The sequence below is a fragment of the Sturnus vulgaris genome, chromosome 20 (assembly GCF_052056855.1).
Source record: "Sturnus vulgaris isolate bStuVul1 chromosome 20, bStuVul1.hap1, whole genome shotgun sequence".
In the NCBI taxonomy this organism is placed as follows: Eukaryota; Metazoa; Chordata; class Aves; order Passeriformes; family Sturnidae; genus Sturnus; species Sturnus vulgaris.
Genome location: NC_142262.1, coordinates 2,577,779 through 2,594,181, shown reverse-complemented (window position 1 = coordinate 2,594,181; position 16,403 = coordinate 2,577,779). Strand labels below are relative to the sequence as shown.

The following is a 16,403-nucleotide window of genomic DNA, read 5'->3' as shown; positions in this document are numbered from 1 at the left end:
ACCAGCATCCTGCCAGGACTGGCTGAGTAACAATATTCACACAAAAAATTGCAGAAAACACCAGTTTTGTCTCTCATGAATAACAGATGTCCCTGTCAGTGACAGCAGAGCAGGACCAGGTCCCTCTGACAGAGCAAAGCCATCGAGGGCCAATGTGTGCTTGCACAAGAGGAGCACCATGGGCAGTGAGGGCCAGCAGCCTCCTGCCAGCCCTTGGCTCCCCCAGGAAACTCTTTGGAGACAGAAGCAGCCTTCTGATTTTCCCAAATTTCCCTCTGATGGGAAGTGTCAGCCCAGACCTGGGGGACACGTGGAACACTGAGTGTGTGAGGAGAGATTTAAATCCCACAGCAGGACTGAGCATGTGGAACCACATCAGCCACACAGGAAAAACTCAATTTATAATCAGAAAGTACAAAACAGCAACATCAGAAGTCACAGGTCATGGCCAAGGTACAAAACAGGGACCCACAGCACACACACACACACTGAGGAAACTCCTCCAGGGAATAAAACAATCACCTTCAACCACTGACACAAGGAAGGCAACAGTCCAACACTCAATATCAGCACAGCCTGTGGCAATGCATCAATCCCAGCTTGGAGGGGCCCAAAACACCAACAGGGATTTGGTTTGGATCTGGCCAGGTGTTCCCAGGTCGAGCCATGGTTTCAAACCCATGCCCTGGGAAGCTGAACTGAAGCAGAGGGCTCTGCACTCCTTGGTGCCTCTGGGATCACGTTTGGTTTGGATGAAGGAATGATGCTTTGCCACTCAGCACACATGAGGGGCACTCCATTTTCCCCAGTCTCTTAATCAACACGCTTTAAAATTAAAAAGTTGTCATTGATAGGAGGTGGGCCCAGGCTGGGCACACAAACACGGCCCAGTTTTGGCACTGGAGCCTGAGCCCGGCTCCAGCTGTGCCGTGTTCAGTGTGCTGACACCTCATGGCCAAGGCAGAAACTCCGATAAGACATCATTTCCCAGGACATCACCCACACATCCTCCATCTGCCCCAAGGCACGAAGCCACGCTCCTTTATCGACAGGTTTGGCATGAGCAGAACTGAACACGCCAAAGACAGGAAAGAAAACCAGTCCAGAAAGGCTTGGGGTCACAAGCAGCTGGGCACACCAGGGGTGCTGTCTGTAGCTGTGGTGGTCTCAGTGTCCCTGTGCTGGCTCTAACACACTTCCCCAACAGCACAGTCCATGTGCTGAGCCATGCATGGCAAACACCGGGGTCCGTGTCGGGGTCACCCCGCTCTCCCCTCCTCCCTGGGGGTGTCCCAGGGGCAGATCAGCTCCTTTGCCGAGTCCTTCTGAGCTCCATGGTGCCTGTCCTCTCCCTGCCCGGAGCCCCCGGGGCAGGCTCGGCTCTCCAGAGGCATTTTGACTTGGAAGAAGCTGCGTTGGGAAACAGAAACTCATCACACACACGGCGCTTTGTGATGTGCTCCGAGGCAGAGAACGAGCTCAGCTTTGAGATTTCCAGTTCCAGCCCCAAATCCCAAAGCAGAACTGCCAGGCACGAGCCCACGGAGAGGGAGGACGACAGGAATGTGTGCTGCCACCCCTTTGAAGGTGCAACGCCGTGTGACAGAGTGCCAGAGCCAGGTAGAGCAGGAGCCCTCAGGTTTGGAATTTATAATGTGGACTCATCCACTCAGCCAGCAGCAGAGGTGAGTTAAACCAGAGCAGGGACATGCTGCTCCTGGTGAGGGACATGGCCAGGGCTTGGTTCCTGCAGGGGCAGCTTTTCCAGGCAAACATTCCCCATCTCTGCCCTGGAACAACAAACACTTAGCGACTTTCTCTCAAGATTTCCCCTCCCTTGTCACTTCTGGTTCTCCTCTGAATTGAAATCACTAAACCAAACCTGAGTCAGTGCTCAAGAACACTGAGTGTGTCCAAATTCAGGGATTGAAAGTAAAACCTGGGGTTTTGCACCCTGAACAGGAGGTGTGAGAATAGCAGAGGCACTGCCAGCATGGGCTCCTGGCCTGTTCCCATCAGAAAACTGCAGGAATGGACACAGGGAAGAGACTCTTCCAGAGCCAGGGGTTTGGGGCAGGTGGGGCAAAGGTGACTGTCAGGTTCTCAGGGACCTTCCCTCTGGCTAATCCCAAACCAAAGCGGTCCTGGAGCTGAGGGCAGGTGTCCAGGTGTCCATGCCGTGCTCACCTGTTGACCATGCAGGTGTCCATGCAATGCTCACCTGTTGACCATGCAGGTGTCCATGCAGTGCTCACCTGTTAACCATGCAGGTGTCCATGCAGTGCTCACCTGCTGACCGTGCAGGTGTCCATGCAGTGCTCACCTGTTAACCATGCAGGTGTCCATGCAGTGCTCACCTGCTGACCGTGCAGGTGTCCATGCAGTGCTCACCTGTTAACCATGCAGGTGTCCATGCAGTGCTCACCTGCTGACCGTGCAGGTGTCCATGCAGTGCTCACCTGCTGACCGTGCAGGTGTCCATGCAGTGCTCACCTGCTGACCGTGCTGCTGTCCGGCCGCTGTGGCCGCTCCCGCCCGCCCAGGGGCTGCACCTTCCCGTGGGGCACGGCCGGGCACCGGGCTGACAGCGTGGCCAGGCTGGCCGAGGTCCAGCAGCCCCTCCTGAGCAGGCGGCCCCAGGAGCGGGTGGCCGTGGATCTGCTGGCCCCGGGAGGGAAGGGCACGGGGCTGGGTGCCCGCGGGTCCGGCTGGGTGCCCCCGGTGCTGCCCAGGGCCAGGCTGGTGGGCGAGGGGCAGGCGGGGGACCCGGGGCACACGGGAGCCACGGCCTGGGGCACGGCTGGTGGCGATGCCGGGGTGCTGTGGCCAGGGGAGCAGGAGGTGAGGTGGCCTGGCTGCGGGGAGGAAAAGGAGAGAGGCTCAGTCAGGTCTGGCGGTGACACCCAGGGCTCCCCAGGCTTCTTCAGGAGGAGAATTCCTCTCCGTCTTTGGTGCTGCCAGGAGAGAAGGGCTCAGCTGGGAGGCAGCTACAGCCACCCCAAGCCTGTGGCAGTGTCCCCCCTCTCCTGCAGCTCTGTCCCCGTCCCTGCCCTCCCCCTGCCACAGCACCGAGGTGTCACAACTTGCCTGCGGGGTCACTGCTGTCACAGCCCCAGCGGGTGCTGACAGACCCAGCCCCACACCCGCCGGGATGCTGGAGGAGACACCAGCTCGTCTCATTCCTCACAACGATTAGCTCCAGGCACGGAGGAGGCTGTCATCCCGGGAATGTGATCTTGGTTATGAACAGCACAACCATGTCACACCCACACACCAGACAGCAACAGAGCCCGAGTCCCAGCCCTGATGGCTCGGAGTAGCAATCACATCCCATGCTGGACCCCCCAGTGTCCCTGGCACTGCTCAGTCAGCCCTCAGGACAAGCCCAAGCACAGACTGGACAGGACAAGGACAGCACATGCTGCATGCCAGGTCCCCTCCCATTTCTCAAGGACTTAGTCCCAGCAGAAATGAAATGCAGCTCAAGTGTCCAAGTGAGAGGAGCTGAGAGCAGAGGCACACACAGGACATGCACACATGCAGAGAGGGCACAGAGAAGGATGAACACACTGAGACACGACAGACAAGGATGAACTCGGTTCTTTTCCTGTTTTCTACATTTATTTTTATTAGACAAACGAATGCATAGAAGCCATAGCCAAAAAAATGAAACACGTGGAAACAAACAATTTCTCGGCTGGCACAAAGTAAAGTTCAGCTTGTACCAGGCAGCTTTCCTCTTTGGGGGCAGTCAGCAGAGGATGAGGAGCAGAAGGATGGCTGCTTGCTCCACATGCAATAACTGGTGTTAAACAAGCACTAACTGGTGTTCCACATGCAGTGACTGGTGTTAACAAGCATTTACTGGTATTCCACACACAGTAACTGGTGTTCCACACACACAGTGACTCCCAAGCATGCAGCACGAACCCATGACAGGGGAGCAGTGATGCCAAGCAGAGGTGATAAAAAATCAGAGAAAGGAATGGATACAGAAAACATAACAAGCAAAGCAGCAGACAAAATAGAAATAGAATCAGAGGGACTGACGGGAACACACAGATTTGTTATTTATTATTTATACCCTGACTTGATCTTCCACATGTTACTACATACTGGCAATCCCAACATGCTCAGTGCTCCATGTTACACAAACTCTGCAGAGAGTTTGTTACACAAACTCTGTAGAGTTCATCACAGCCAAGAAGCTTTGGGTCAACCCTGCCAGGTTCTGGAGTGTCTTCCAGTGCTCTGATGTCAAAATAGGCTGAGGGTGCTCAGCACCTGATGTAACAAAGCCTTGGGGTTTTAAGCAGAATTTTAAAAAGGCAGCCTGAGCCTGCTCCCCTGTACAGCAGTGCAGAGTGTGCCTGTGCTTCCAGCAGGTGTGAGAACAGACACTCAGCACACACATCAGGGGGAAAATCTGGGCTAACTCAGTTTGAATTCCTCCAGGGAGGTTTATCATGGATGGGGTAAGGAAGAGCAGGACAATCTCCCTGGCTCAGCCACAAGTGGAGGAGAGGAGTGACACCAGATGAGTGTCCAGCCCTGCCTCTGATGTCACACACAGAGAGGGCCAAAGTCACTGTTGGAGCTGTTGGGGACACCGTGACATCATGACTGTCCCCTGTTCACAGGGAGCTGCCCTCCAAGGACCCAGGGCTCCAAGGCTTGCACCCCACAATCTGAGGGCTCTCACTCCCTGCCAGCTTTCTCCAGAAGATGGAGTGTCCAGGGCCAGGCTGGATGTGGCTCTGAGCACCCTGGGATGGTGGAAGGAGTCCCTGCCCATGGCAGGGTGGGGAATGAGATGAGCTTTAAGGTCCTTTCCAAACCAAACCATTCTGGGATTCTGTGATCTCCCATTTTCCATAAACCTCTCAGTATTAAAAAGGGATGAACAATGTGAACTGGAGAGAGGCAGCTTCCCAGACCTCAGTGCTTCCACCCAGTTCCTCTGCTTCCCCAAAATTTTAACAAACAAGGAAGCTTTTCTGCCCCTTGATTCCCTTTTACTGGGCTTTGTAGGAATCTTCACAATTCTGGTAATCATTGGCCTGGTCCAGACATGCTGAGCTTTTCCAGCAAGGCCTGGAATTTCCCTGAGCTCTTTAGCACTAATGTAGTATTTTAGCTTGCCTCGTTCTACAGAGCAAAAGAGACAGAGCAAATGAAAAAGAAAACACTACTTAAAGTTGAAACCAGCTCTTAACACCTCTACCCTGTTCTCCCTTGCCTCTGGGCTACAAGCCAGTGACAACTGCAGCTACCTCCTGTTGGATCCTTAACAACAGAAAATAGAAGAGCAGGAAAAAGACAAGACAAGAAGTGGGAAGGATTGGATAAAATCTCTCTTGGCCTCGTGCAGGCTCTGGCAAGGGGCAGCTCTCTGCACCTGCACAGGCAGCTCACAGCACAGGAGCCATGGGCAGAGCAGAGCTCCCTGCTGATCACCTCCAGCGTGCCAGGGGTGTGGGAGTGTCATTCAAATCCAGCAGGTCAGCTGGACCTTCAGAAATGCTCCTGCTACTGCTCCCACAAGCAGCTCTCCTGCCTGTGGCCCCTGTGGCTGGCTGGAGGTGCAGGGCTCTTGGAGTGGGGGTGTGCCCCTCTCAGGGGGTGCCAGATGCACCCCTTGGGATGGTGCACAGCCCCCCGAGGGCATGGAGGCCGGCAGGAACATTCTGGGCTGGGTCACCTCGCAGGCTCATCCCTCTCTGCACCAAGGAAGGCTCAGAGCCCAAAGCACTGGGGCACAGCTTCACCCTGCCCTGTGCCACCTCCTGGAGCAGCAGGGACAGGCAGCCAGGCTCTGCAGCCTGCAGGGGATGTGGGGGCACAGGAGGGATGTGGGGGCAGCAGGAGGGACATGGGTGCATCAGAGGGGATGTCTCTCCCCCCAAGGTGTGCTGGGTGCTGCATCCCAAGCTGGCACAGCAGCATCCCGCCTGTGCCAGCCCTCCCTGCCCGTGCCTGGGCAGCCACATCTGCTCTGCAGCATCCATGGCAACGAGTGGGAAGCTGCAGAGGGCAGAGCCAGCCTGGGAAACCTAAAGCAGCACTGACACCTTCAGGAAGGGGAGGCGAAGCTCAGCACAGCCTCGCCTTGTCTTTTCCCTGCGCCCTGCGGGGCTCAGAGCCTACTTGGGAGGAGCTTCCTTCTGCAGCTGGTTCCTGCGGTCCAGCTTGCTCATGACCTGCGTGATGTCCACGGTGTTGGCGGCTTCCCTGGCTTTGGCCTCCTCCTCCTGCTGCCTCAGGATGATGGGGCTGGGGCTGGAGCGGAGGTGGCGGCGTCCGAACAACCCCGTGCTGGGCAGAGAGAGGGCAAGGAGAGGGGGTTAGTGAGGAGAACAGCACCAAAACCTCCCCCTTGGGGGGGTTAGTGAGGAGCAGGGCATCAAAACCTCCTCCCTGCAAAGCAAAGTTACCCAGGAGGACAAGCTCGGACACAGAGATGGCCAAAGGAGTGCAAAATGCTTTAAATTGGGTAACTCAGTGTCACACACAGAATTGCTCAAAGTGTAAAATCCTGCTCCTGAAGGACTCCAGAGCCCACCACATCACTGCTTTGTTGTGTTTGCAGGTAACTCACAATGTTTAAGCCAAGCAACTCCCATCCCTGGAATTTTCTGCAGTGCCCTCAAGGCAGGGACCAGTATGGGTGTTTCTGGTGGCTGTGATGCCCCCAAAAATCACACACTACCTGCTTCAGCAAAGCCACTTCCCCAGCAGTGGGAACACGAGCTGACCCACCTCTCTATGAGGTGCCAGCTCCAGTTAATGGGATGCTGGGGTTTTGGGGGGTCCAGAACAAGAACTGACAAACACAAAGGCAGGATCACTGGCATCTGCCAGTGACCCCGTGGTGTGTGGCTCAGGGACAAACTGCCCAAACCCCAGGCCAGCCAGCAGCAGGGCTTTCTCCACTGACTTCAAACAGGCTTTAGATGAACCAAGAGTGTGAAAGTCCACAATTCCTCTTTCTTGCCTGCTAGCTTGATGAGTGGAAGAGGAACAGAGGAAGAAACACCACCCAGCCTGGCACTGCACGCTCAGCTTTAGGAGCAGCTGCAGTTCAAATGGCCTGAATTTGCTGTATAACCTTCATCTTGCTGGGGAAAAGCCATTTCCAAGGCCATCCACCTTGTGCCAGCTGTCACTCACAGGGTGCTGCTTGTTCCCACATGCCTGTCACCTTCCCTTACAGCAGGGGTGAGCAGCTTTGTCCAGGCAGAGCTGAGCAGATCTTGTGGATTATCCCAAACCTTGGGTCTGTCTCTGCTCTGGCAGCCAGTGTTTCATGGGCAGGAGTTTTCCCATGCTCACCCCTTTCACCAGTGCTCTCCCCTTCCAGGAAAGGAGCCATGAATTAATTTAAGAATCCCAGCCCTTCTCAGCAGACCCACCAGAGAAGGCAGCTGAGCAATCAGCAGCTCCATTCCCACTGTTCACAAGCCACTTCCAAAGGGCTCATGAATAAACAGCACCATCAGTCTCAAAGCAAAGCATCTTCTCAGTGCAAAATTTTATTTAATTAAGAGAACATCTAAATCATAGTAATTTTGCTGCAACTTGGGCTTTTTCTACCCTTGCTACAACAAGAAAAACAAACCCCACAATTACAGCCAGTTTCACTTGCCTTTTTTTGACACCCTCTTGTGGCACAACAGCCTTGGCCAGCATTTCCTTGTATATTGGAGACTTTAAATAGCGGCCATAGGAGTCCTACTAGGAGAAAAAAGAGAAACTGGTAGTTATGGGCTGCAAACACCCTTATTAAAATCACCACCAAATACAGCTGCTCAGGAGCCAGGGAGGCTGGGAACTGGATAATCTCCCCCAGCAGCCCAAGGGACTTTGCATCTTTCAGGCAAATGTAGCTATTTAAACCAATATCCTTTCATCTTGCTGTAAAATTCCCAGGATTTTCCATCTCACAATAAATCTTCACCGGTAAGACCCAGATCAAAAGATCTGAACGAAGCTTAGCCTGGGCCAGCAGGGTCTCAGAGTCACTGCAAGGTGAGGAGCTTGTATTCCAGGAGCCAAACTTTTTATCAGGGGGTGAAAATGAGTCCAGTTCTGCTGCTTTCAGTGCATGAGCTGGTGGCCCAAGCTGGAACTGGACTTGCAGCAGCCACCTGACCCCCTCCACCTTGGGGACAGGCTGCCTTGGAGGGAAGAAGCAGCAGCAAAATACAAACGCCTGAAGCAGCACTTGCTTAACTCAGCAAATTTGAGGGATTTTCAAACGAGGGCCCCTTGAAAGGGACAGCTGATAGCACACAAAGGCACTGAAAGGCCCGGAGGGCTGGAATCCCCCTCGGGCTCTGGCAACAAACAACAAACCTTTTTCATCAGCATGTAAATGTGGGTTTGAGCAGCATCTAGAACATAACGATGAGGGTGCTCCAGGCCTTTGACTGTGATGCCCATTGTTTTGCCATCGATGTTAATCCAGCGCCTTGCCCCTGGAGCCAGGAAGAGCCTGCCAGGAGAGGAATCAACATTAGCAGCTGGAGAATTCACAGATTCCTGTCTATGCATGAAAGGAAAAGTCCCTTCAGCTCCTCGCTGCAATTTGCTGTCCTGGTCTTGGGCAATCAATGTCCCCTTCATCAGAGACTGCACTCACTTCCTCTTGCACATAATACAAGCCAAATTTTAGCTCACTGGAAGCAAAAAGCTTCTCCCCACTTTGCTTGTGGCAGCCTCAGAAACTTTGCTATTCCACACCGATATTTAAATTACATCCTAAGACTGAAATGTAACAGAGAACAGAGAGGAAAAGTAAATACACATAAAACCACTTCTACTTTCATCTCCAAAAACTCCTTTCCTACGTGGGGACAAAAGACAGCCACATCTGACAGCAGCCCACGTGTAAAAATCTTAGGAATGAATCATTTGGAGAATGAGAACCTGTGGAAAGTGATGGGACTCATGCACAAAGAGTTTAAGAGTGGAAAATTTTCAAACTCACTTGTAGATTTCTTCTGCTTTTTCTTTGACCTTGGATTGGTCTCCATACTTGAGATCCTCACAGGCTTCCCAGAAACCCAGATTCTCTCCTGCATGACAAGCACACAATCGGCACAGAGTGAGACTGAGGAAAACACAATCCCATTTATTAACTCCTGCATTTGTTTGGCACAATTCGTTGGCCCCAAACCAGTCTCTCCAATTCTTCAGTGAGTGAAAGAAGAAAACAGCTTTCCCCTGTTCTCTGCCCACTGACACCTCTAAGAGCTTGTGAGCTCAGCCTGTTCCAGCTTCTCTGGGAGCAGTCATGGAATCACGGAATGTATTGGAGTGGATCTGAAAAATCCACCTCATTCCCATGGGCAGGGATATCTTTCACTATCCCAGGGTGCTCCAAGCCCCCTCTGACCTGGCCTTGGACACTTCCAGAGGCAGCCACAGCTGCTCTGGGCACCCTGTGCCAGGGCTACCCCACCTTCACAGGGAAGAATTCCTTGCTAAAATGCAATTTAAACCCTCCCAGCCAATTCCCCATCAGGGCACATCCCGGGCTGTACCGTGTGTCCCGTGCCACTAGATGGTACCGCCTGCCCTGTGCCACCTCAGCTGGGGACAAAGGCACACAGACACTGCCCACCCACCGCTGAACTCCTTCTTCAGGAAGATCTGGAAGTTCTGGCGGCCTTTGGGGTCCCGGATGAGCTCGCTGAAGTTGAAGGCCCATCGCTCCACACGCATCCTGGTGGGCACCTCCACCCTGCACCGGGAGAAAACCAACAGCCCCGCTGCTATCCCTAATTAGCAGATTCATTAACACCAAAATGCCCTTTGCTGCAATGCCAAGGGACTTCTCAGCATTCTCTTGTTTTCCAGAGTGGTGTAATGAGCTCCTGAAGTCAACCCACTAAGTAAGTTGTAATTAAACAACTCGCGGAGGGATGAGGATTTAACTGGGATTTATGCAGCTCTCACAGTGACAGCCCAGCCTTGCCCTGAGGTTTGACTCAGTCCCATCCTGGAGGCACTGGTTGCTGCCCAGAGCTCTGCTTCTCATAAAGGCATTCAGTGCAGGCATCCCCTGGGGATGTCTAATGGGATACAATCAGTCCATAACAGGATTGCTGCTCTCAGAACCACTGAGATGTTGGATGCTCCAAGCCCCGAGATGCCACTGTCTAATTAGCAAATCCTATCCAAAGGGGAGCTCTCAGGGAAGGGATGGACCACCAGTGTGTGCCTCCAACCCAAAGCCTCTCCTAAGGAAGCAGCCTGAGGGGTGAGCAAAGACCCAGGGGAGCAGCTGAACCCTGCACTGGCCCCATTCCATTCCTGGGCTAGTCAAGGTGGGCTTCACCCATCCAAGGGGAGGATCAGACCACGCAGCAGGGGCTGGGTGCACACTCCCATCATCAGCTCAGGAATTTCTGTGATGTTAAGGATGGCTCCACTTGAAGAAGGCAGTGCTGAAAGTTCAGCATGGAGTATTCCAAATTTCAACCTAAGTCTGAAAGGGAGTGCTTCTCTGAGCATCAGAGATCAGATACCACAACGAAAATCAGTGGTTCCCTTTCCTGATTTCTATCAGTGTAAAGGTCACTGTAAACCACAGGCTGGCAAAAGAACAGAAATACATACAGCTTTGCATTGAGGTCCCAAAAATCTGGGTCATCTGATATCCAAGGGTTGCTGGGGAGACATCCAGACAAGATGGGATCATTGGAGAGGAACTGCTCAGAGTACTTCACAATCCTGCAACAAATCCAAAATCAAAATATGAATTTGGAAGCCAGAATTACAGGCAGCCCCATTATAGCCAAATAACAGACTAGATATCCTCAGAGGTGCAGGACTCTCAGCACAGGGATCTGGAACATGGCCCCTGCCTTCTTAGAAAAATCGATTCATTAGCTCAGTTAATCTTTTCCATTTCCCAACAGAAATCTCCTGGCTGTCTTTTGAAGCAGTGAATTTGTCAATTCAAACACAAGGAGATACAAGACTCTCTTCCATCACCTCCCTTTGCCTCTTCATTTTAAGGAAGTGGGACTAAGCCCCCCCCACAGTTCCTGTCTCCTGTTCTCAGCTGGCCAGGCCCTGGTCCTGCACTGCTCTGGGAGGGAAATGTCAAGGAAAGGAACACAAGGGCTGTGTTCACTCAGGTGGGTTCTCTGCAGCCTCCCCACGAGCCATGGGAGAACTCAGGGAGCTCTGGGAAAGTGAGGGAATGCTGAGGGCTCATCCCAACTTCTCCTTTTCTCCATCACCTACCACAGGGCTCATTCCTCTGCATGTGGCTCTGAGGGCTTGGCACAAAGCAGAGCTGTCTCTCTCCCATCAGGAACCAGACAAACACTTCTCCCACCTTATAAATTGGCCAGACTTCTAATTACAACCGATTTCACTAATGTCCTGGAATTTTAGCTCCCGCCTCCCTTTTTCATTCTTGAAAAAAAAAAAAAACCCTCTGGTTTCTGCATTTAAAATTCCTTCCAGGCCAAAGTGCTTTCATGTGCTCAGAGCTGGGAGTGCAGTGTCCAGGGCCCCGTTGCTAACAGGCACCTTGGCACAGATCCTGCACTTATACAATGCTCCTGCACAGAGCAAACCACAGGGCTGGCACACAGCTGCTCCATCCTGCCTTCCCACTGGGAATGCCAAGGCATCCAGCACCTGCACCAGGCACTCCAGCCCATATTCTGATCAAGCAAATCTAAACCTGTCAGCTCAGGTAGCACTGCTGTGTGCTCATGAAGGGTTTTGCAGCTTGTCCTAAATCACTGCAATGCTCTGAAGCATGCACAATGCCCAGTTGCTGCTCATATCCTCGTTAATAATAATTTGATTTGGACCCAACCCTGCAGCTGACAAAGTTCCTGAGATTTTTCATCTAGGTGATAGGCATTATTCCACCAGAACTAATAAGAGAAAATCCCCATTGCCAAACAGTTAAGCAGCACAAAATTCCTGGAAAGCAGCCAGGTGTCCCCAGCTCCAGCTCACAGTTTGGAGAATTGAGGCAGCAGAGTTTTAAGTGACCTTGGAGTCAGTGACAGATGAAACAAGCAGAGCTGTTGGTGCCCTGCAAGTTGTGGCTCTCAGAAGATTCTCTCTTCCACCCATTTCATTCATCCAAGACTGTCTTCTCCACAGAACTGGCCTGAGCACCTTGTTTATCTGAGATGTGACAGGAATCTCTGGTGGCAGTGACAGTGCAAACCGGGCAGGTGCTCTGGGCTGCACCTCAAGGTGCCTGGTCAGCACGGGAGGCTCCAGGTAGGAATGCCTCTGGCAAACTGCCTAACGCCAGGGCTGGATGCTTCATCAAGAACCTGATCAGGAAACACTCCCACTGGGAAAGGGAATTGCTAATTAATTGCTTGGGTGTTCATGGAGAGGCTGTTTCCCTTTCCAGGAGAGAATAACCAGAGGTGAGCATCACCATGGGGCAGGGACACTCACGGGGGTGAATCCAGCCCAGGGTGGGGACCAGTGACAGGAGGGTCAGTCTGTCCTGCTGGCTGCTCCTCCTGAAGGACAGACACACTGCTGGATCCTCCCCCAGCTGCAGGGATGTGCCCAGGCATCACAGCCTGGCCCAGAGCAGTGTCAGCACCTCCTGATTTCAGTGGCACTCTCAGCCCAGAGGCTGGTGCTGCTCTGCAGCAAAGCTCCCAGAGAGCCTCTTCATCCTGCCTGGGACTCGGATTCCTCCTCAGCCCCGTGCTCCTGGCCCAGACAGCACAGCCCAGACAGCACTGGGCCACCAATGGATCCCCTGGCTGAGTCACCAGCTGCCAGAGCAGACAGCTTCATCAGCTCATCAGGAGATAAGCACTGAAGACTAATTAATGTGTGGACAGAAGGAAATCAGGACTTACCCTCCAAGAGAGACAGAAGATTTCACTCTGGTCTTCAAGATGGCCTGCTGATAGTACATGATCTGAGGGGATCAGACATGGCCATGGTTAGGAGCACCGAGGTTTGAAGATAAGGCCTATCTAAACCTCAAACAGGTCCTCTCCCAGGTAGTGGGGGTAATTACAGCAGCAACTGCTTCTTCCCTAATTGCTGGATGTCCAAGGAAGCAGAGAATCCCTGAATTGTCTCAGTAAAATGTCTGTTTTCACTGAGCTTACTGCAAACATCAGAAGCACACTTTGCAATGTGCAAGTAATTAAAAAGCACTCCCCATGTTATATAGAAATTGAATAATAGCTACCATCCTCAGCACCTACAAATGCCCTGGATGATTTAGCATGTAATTATCATTGATTCTTGGCTGTCTCTGTGCTGGCGCCACTGTGATTTCCCCACCACTAATTTTGATCTATTGGATTTCAGCCCTGGTGTCTGTCCTTGCCTGAGCCTTCCCGTCACTGGGAGAGCTGCTGGCTGCCTGCAGTGGGAGGGGATGTCCTGAAATTACATTGATAAAAGCTCCATGAGGCAGGGATTCTGCTTTTCAAAGAGCCCATCCCCTGCACAGAGAGCTTTGAGCCACACCTCAAACAGGGATGGACACCAAGAAGTAAGGGAAGCACCACTTACCTCTCTCCTATAGAATTCCATAGTACTTTTCTGTAAAATAAAAAAAAATCATTAAATTGGGATGAGTGCCTAAGCTTTTTTTTTTTTTTTTGAGACATGGAAACACCGTTGCAGGGCTGCCGTTGTGCAGCACTCTCCAATTAATTCTGATTACAATTAAAATCAAACACAGCAGCTGAGCTAATCAGGGTATCATCAAAGCTAAAAGCATCCCCACATGGTAAATTGTCCCATTAGCTGTATTTACTGTTTAGCATTGCTTCTCCCATCACAGGCTGCCTGTATGCCTTCAATTAAGGGGTTATTCTAATGGAGCTAAAATAGATTCATTTACGAGACACAGATTAGATCATTCAATATTAGCTAAAGGAGACAGGAACCAACACATTGCAAAATATAAACACCACAATTAAAAGCCTCAGAAGCAGTATCTGCTGTGCAAAGGGTGTTTACGTTGTGATTTGAATAACTCAGACTATGTTACATGTCATCCACAAATGAGCAGGCAATCGAAGGCAAGAAATTAACTGCAGGGTGTTTATTCACACAGCTTCCTTTGAAGCACAGTTACTTTGTGTGGAATAAACTGGAGAAGGGAGAAGGAAAGACAGGCTAAGTCAGGGATGCTCACAGGAAGCCTTTCAAGGCTCAGGCAGGGTTTCAGTTCCTCAGCTCCTGTTTCAGTCAAGACCTGCATCCCAAAATTATTCTATCAAACAAACCCTGTGGTAGGTGGGGGTCTGCAGAGTGCCTTGGTGAAGTGCAGTTTGTGAGGGATGAAAATCCTGGTACTGAATGCCACAGGCAGATCTGCTCCCCCCTCACCTCCCCAGAGACCCTGCACCCCAAACTGCTCCTATTTTGGGAAAGATGCTCTCCCAGGGCTGATCTGTGGGGACACTGATCTGCTTTTGCACTTTAACCATCATCACCCAGTCCTGCTCAGGAGGGAGAAACTCTTCTCCACATGGCAGAAAAACACAGATTTTGCTGACACTTGGTTCTGAGGGCCCCACTCACCATTTCAGCAGCAGGAACCAGATATGAGCAGATGAGCCCAATCCCTACAGCACCACCACAGAGCCAGCCCTCACCCTGACCCAGCCTGGCCAGTGGGCACCAAAAAAAATCCTCACAGTGGTACTGTGAGGGGAGGAAGCTTTTCCTGCTGGGAATCCCATGACCAGCTCAGAGTGAGCAGCACAGACCATCTCAGCAGGGACAAACAGCAGCAAAAACCAGCAGTGATGCTGTGCTGGCCCCTGTGTGAGAGGGGGAAAGGACTGACACATCAAGGGAGAGAAAAAGCTCAAGGACAGCAGGACCATTGCTCCCAGGGCTGTACAACCTCCCCTGCTGATTCACAAGCTCCTGGGACACCCCTATAAATGATGGGGGAACTGAGGAACAGCTTTTCACTCTTCTCTGCTCTTAGCTGCACCCTGATTCCAGGCCACCTTCCATACAGACACCATTTCTTCCCCTCATTTCTACAGTGTCATTGCTTCAGACAGAATGCAGAAATGGAAGGGAAAAATCACCTGTATGCACAGAGAAATTTATTGCATTTACTGTCCCAAAGTGTCCTGTTTAGAGACCTGTGTTTCTGCTCCAGGCCAGCTGCCTCCTGCAAAACAGGAGTTCACTGTCTCCTTGGGGAATCTGAGATATAAACCAGATAAACCTCATCAGATTTACAAGTGTCAGCTGAAGGGTTCCATTTGATGGGACTTGTGGCTAGAGCATTGATTTCAACATGTTAAAATAATTTTTAAACCCCCTATTTTCTTCCACTTTTTTCTCAGCTGGGGCCTCAGGCAGGCCTGGTGCAGTGGGGAAGGAGAAGTGGGTGCTGGCACAGTGGCTTGAAGGCAGCTCACGTGGCAGGGAAGTGGAGTTATCTTCTAGAGGGGTCTGAGAGGCTGGCAGCACACCACACACACACGAGACAAACAGCTGTGGGAAAGAGAAAGAGAACACAGTGAGTTAAATGTTATACAGAGACAGAAAGGGATCAATTAAAATGCCATCACAACAGAAAAGTTATATGTGGGTGAAGAAAAATCCGTAAACAAGGGAAGATTTTATTTTCTTAAGTGCCCCACACACCAAGGATCCCCTCCTGCCACAGTCTGTGTGGAGGTCAGTGTGGTGGGCAGCTGCTCCTGGGAAAAAATGGGGAGTTTTGCTTATGGGGAGAGGATTTGCCAAGGCTCCCCCAGAAAAGGGGCTGAGCATCTCCGAGCAGTGGCACAAACTGAGCTGCAGCCAAATCCAAGGGGAGCCACTGCTGAACACCCTGGGAGGCTGCAGGTGCTGGCTGTGCTCAGCACAGAGTAACTGGGAAGAATCTCAGCTATTTCACCCCAGAGCTGCTCATCATTTAATTTCATTTCCCTTTCTCCCACAGTGCCCCCACGACCAGTTCCCAGTTCAGGGCTGCTACAAGTGGCCCTGAGCACTCTCCGTGTCCCACTGAGCACTGCCAGCTGTCCCCAGCATCCACCCACCCTGACCCCCACCACTGACTGCAGCAGTGCCAAAGTGCCCTGCACCACCCACCCACCCTGCCTCATTTGGAAGGAAATCGTATTTGGAACAAAAGAGTCGTTTCTCATAATGAGATTAATTTTGCAATGCCCTTAACGAGTGACTTATCGCAATTACTGCGGATCAGCTCCCCAGCCCTGCGGGCTTCCAACCAAGATGGCAATTAGTGAAAGGCCTCACTCTGGCTCAAGTGAGTGCCACGAGCTGTTCCACATCCTCTGACACACCTGAGACACCCCGTGGCACTGGGACACTCTGCCTGCCCTGGTCACACCCTGCTGCCACCAGCTCTGTGCTGCCCTGGCACTGGGGCTGCA

The 16,403-nt window shown here is 52.1% G+C and overlaps 1 protein-coding gene across 2 annotated transcripts in view; it reads right to left on the bottom strand.

Annotated features, from left to right (window-relative positions):
* Window positions 1–375: 375 nt before the first annotated feature.
* RGS9 (regulator of G protein signaling 9) overlaps window positions 376–16,403 on the bottom strand; it is a 31,572-nt gene continuing 15,544 nt past the window's right edge. The window contains exons 10-19 of one of the 2 annotated variants that reach the window (XM_014882779.2): window positions 13,537–13,566; window positions 12,867–12,928; window positions 10,624–10,737; window positions 9,630–9,745; window positions 8,990–9,077; window positions 8,356–8,494; window positions 7,646–7,731; window positions 6,201–6,315; window positions 2,494–2,855; window positions 376–1,410 (exon numbers count right to left, since the gene is read on the bottom strand). In XM_014882779.2, coding sequence (XP_014738265.2) covers window positions 1,260–1,410; window positions 2,494–2,855; window positions 6,201–6,315; window positions 7,646–7,731; window positions 8,356–8,494; window positions 8,990–9,077; window positions 9,630–9,745; window positions 10,624–10,737; window positions 12,867–12,928; window positions 13,537–13,566 — 1,263 coding nt within the window. In that variant the 3' untranslated portion in view covers window positions 376–1,259. The remainder of the gene's footprint in view (window positions 1,411–2,493; window positions 2,856–6,200; window positions 6,316–7,645; window positions 7,732–8,355; window positions 8,495–8,989; window positions 9,078–9,629; window positions 9,746–10,623; window positions 10,738–12,866; window positions 12,929–13,536; window positions 13,567–16,403) is intronic. The other variant, XM_088176638.1, reaches the window with a different exon arrangement.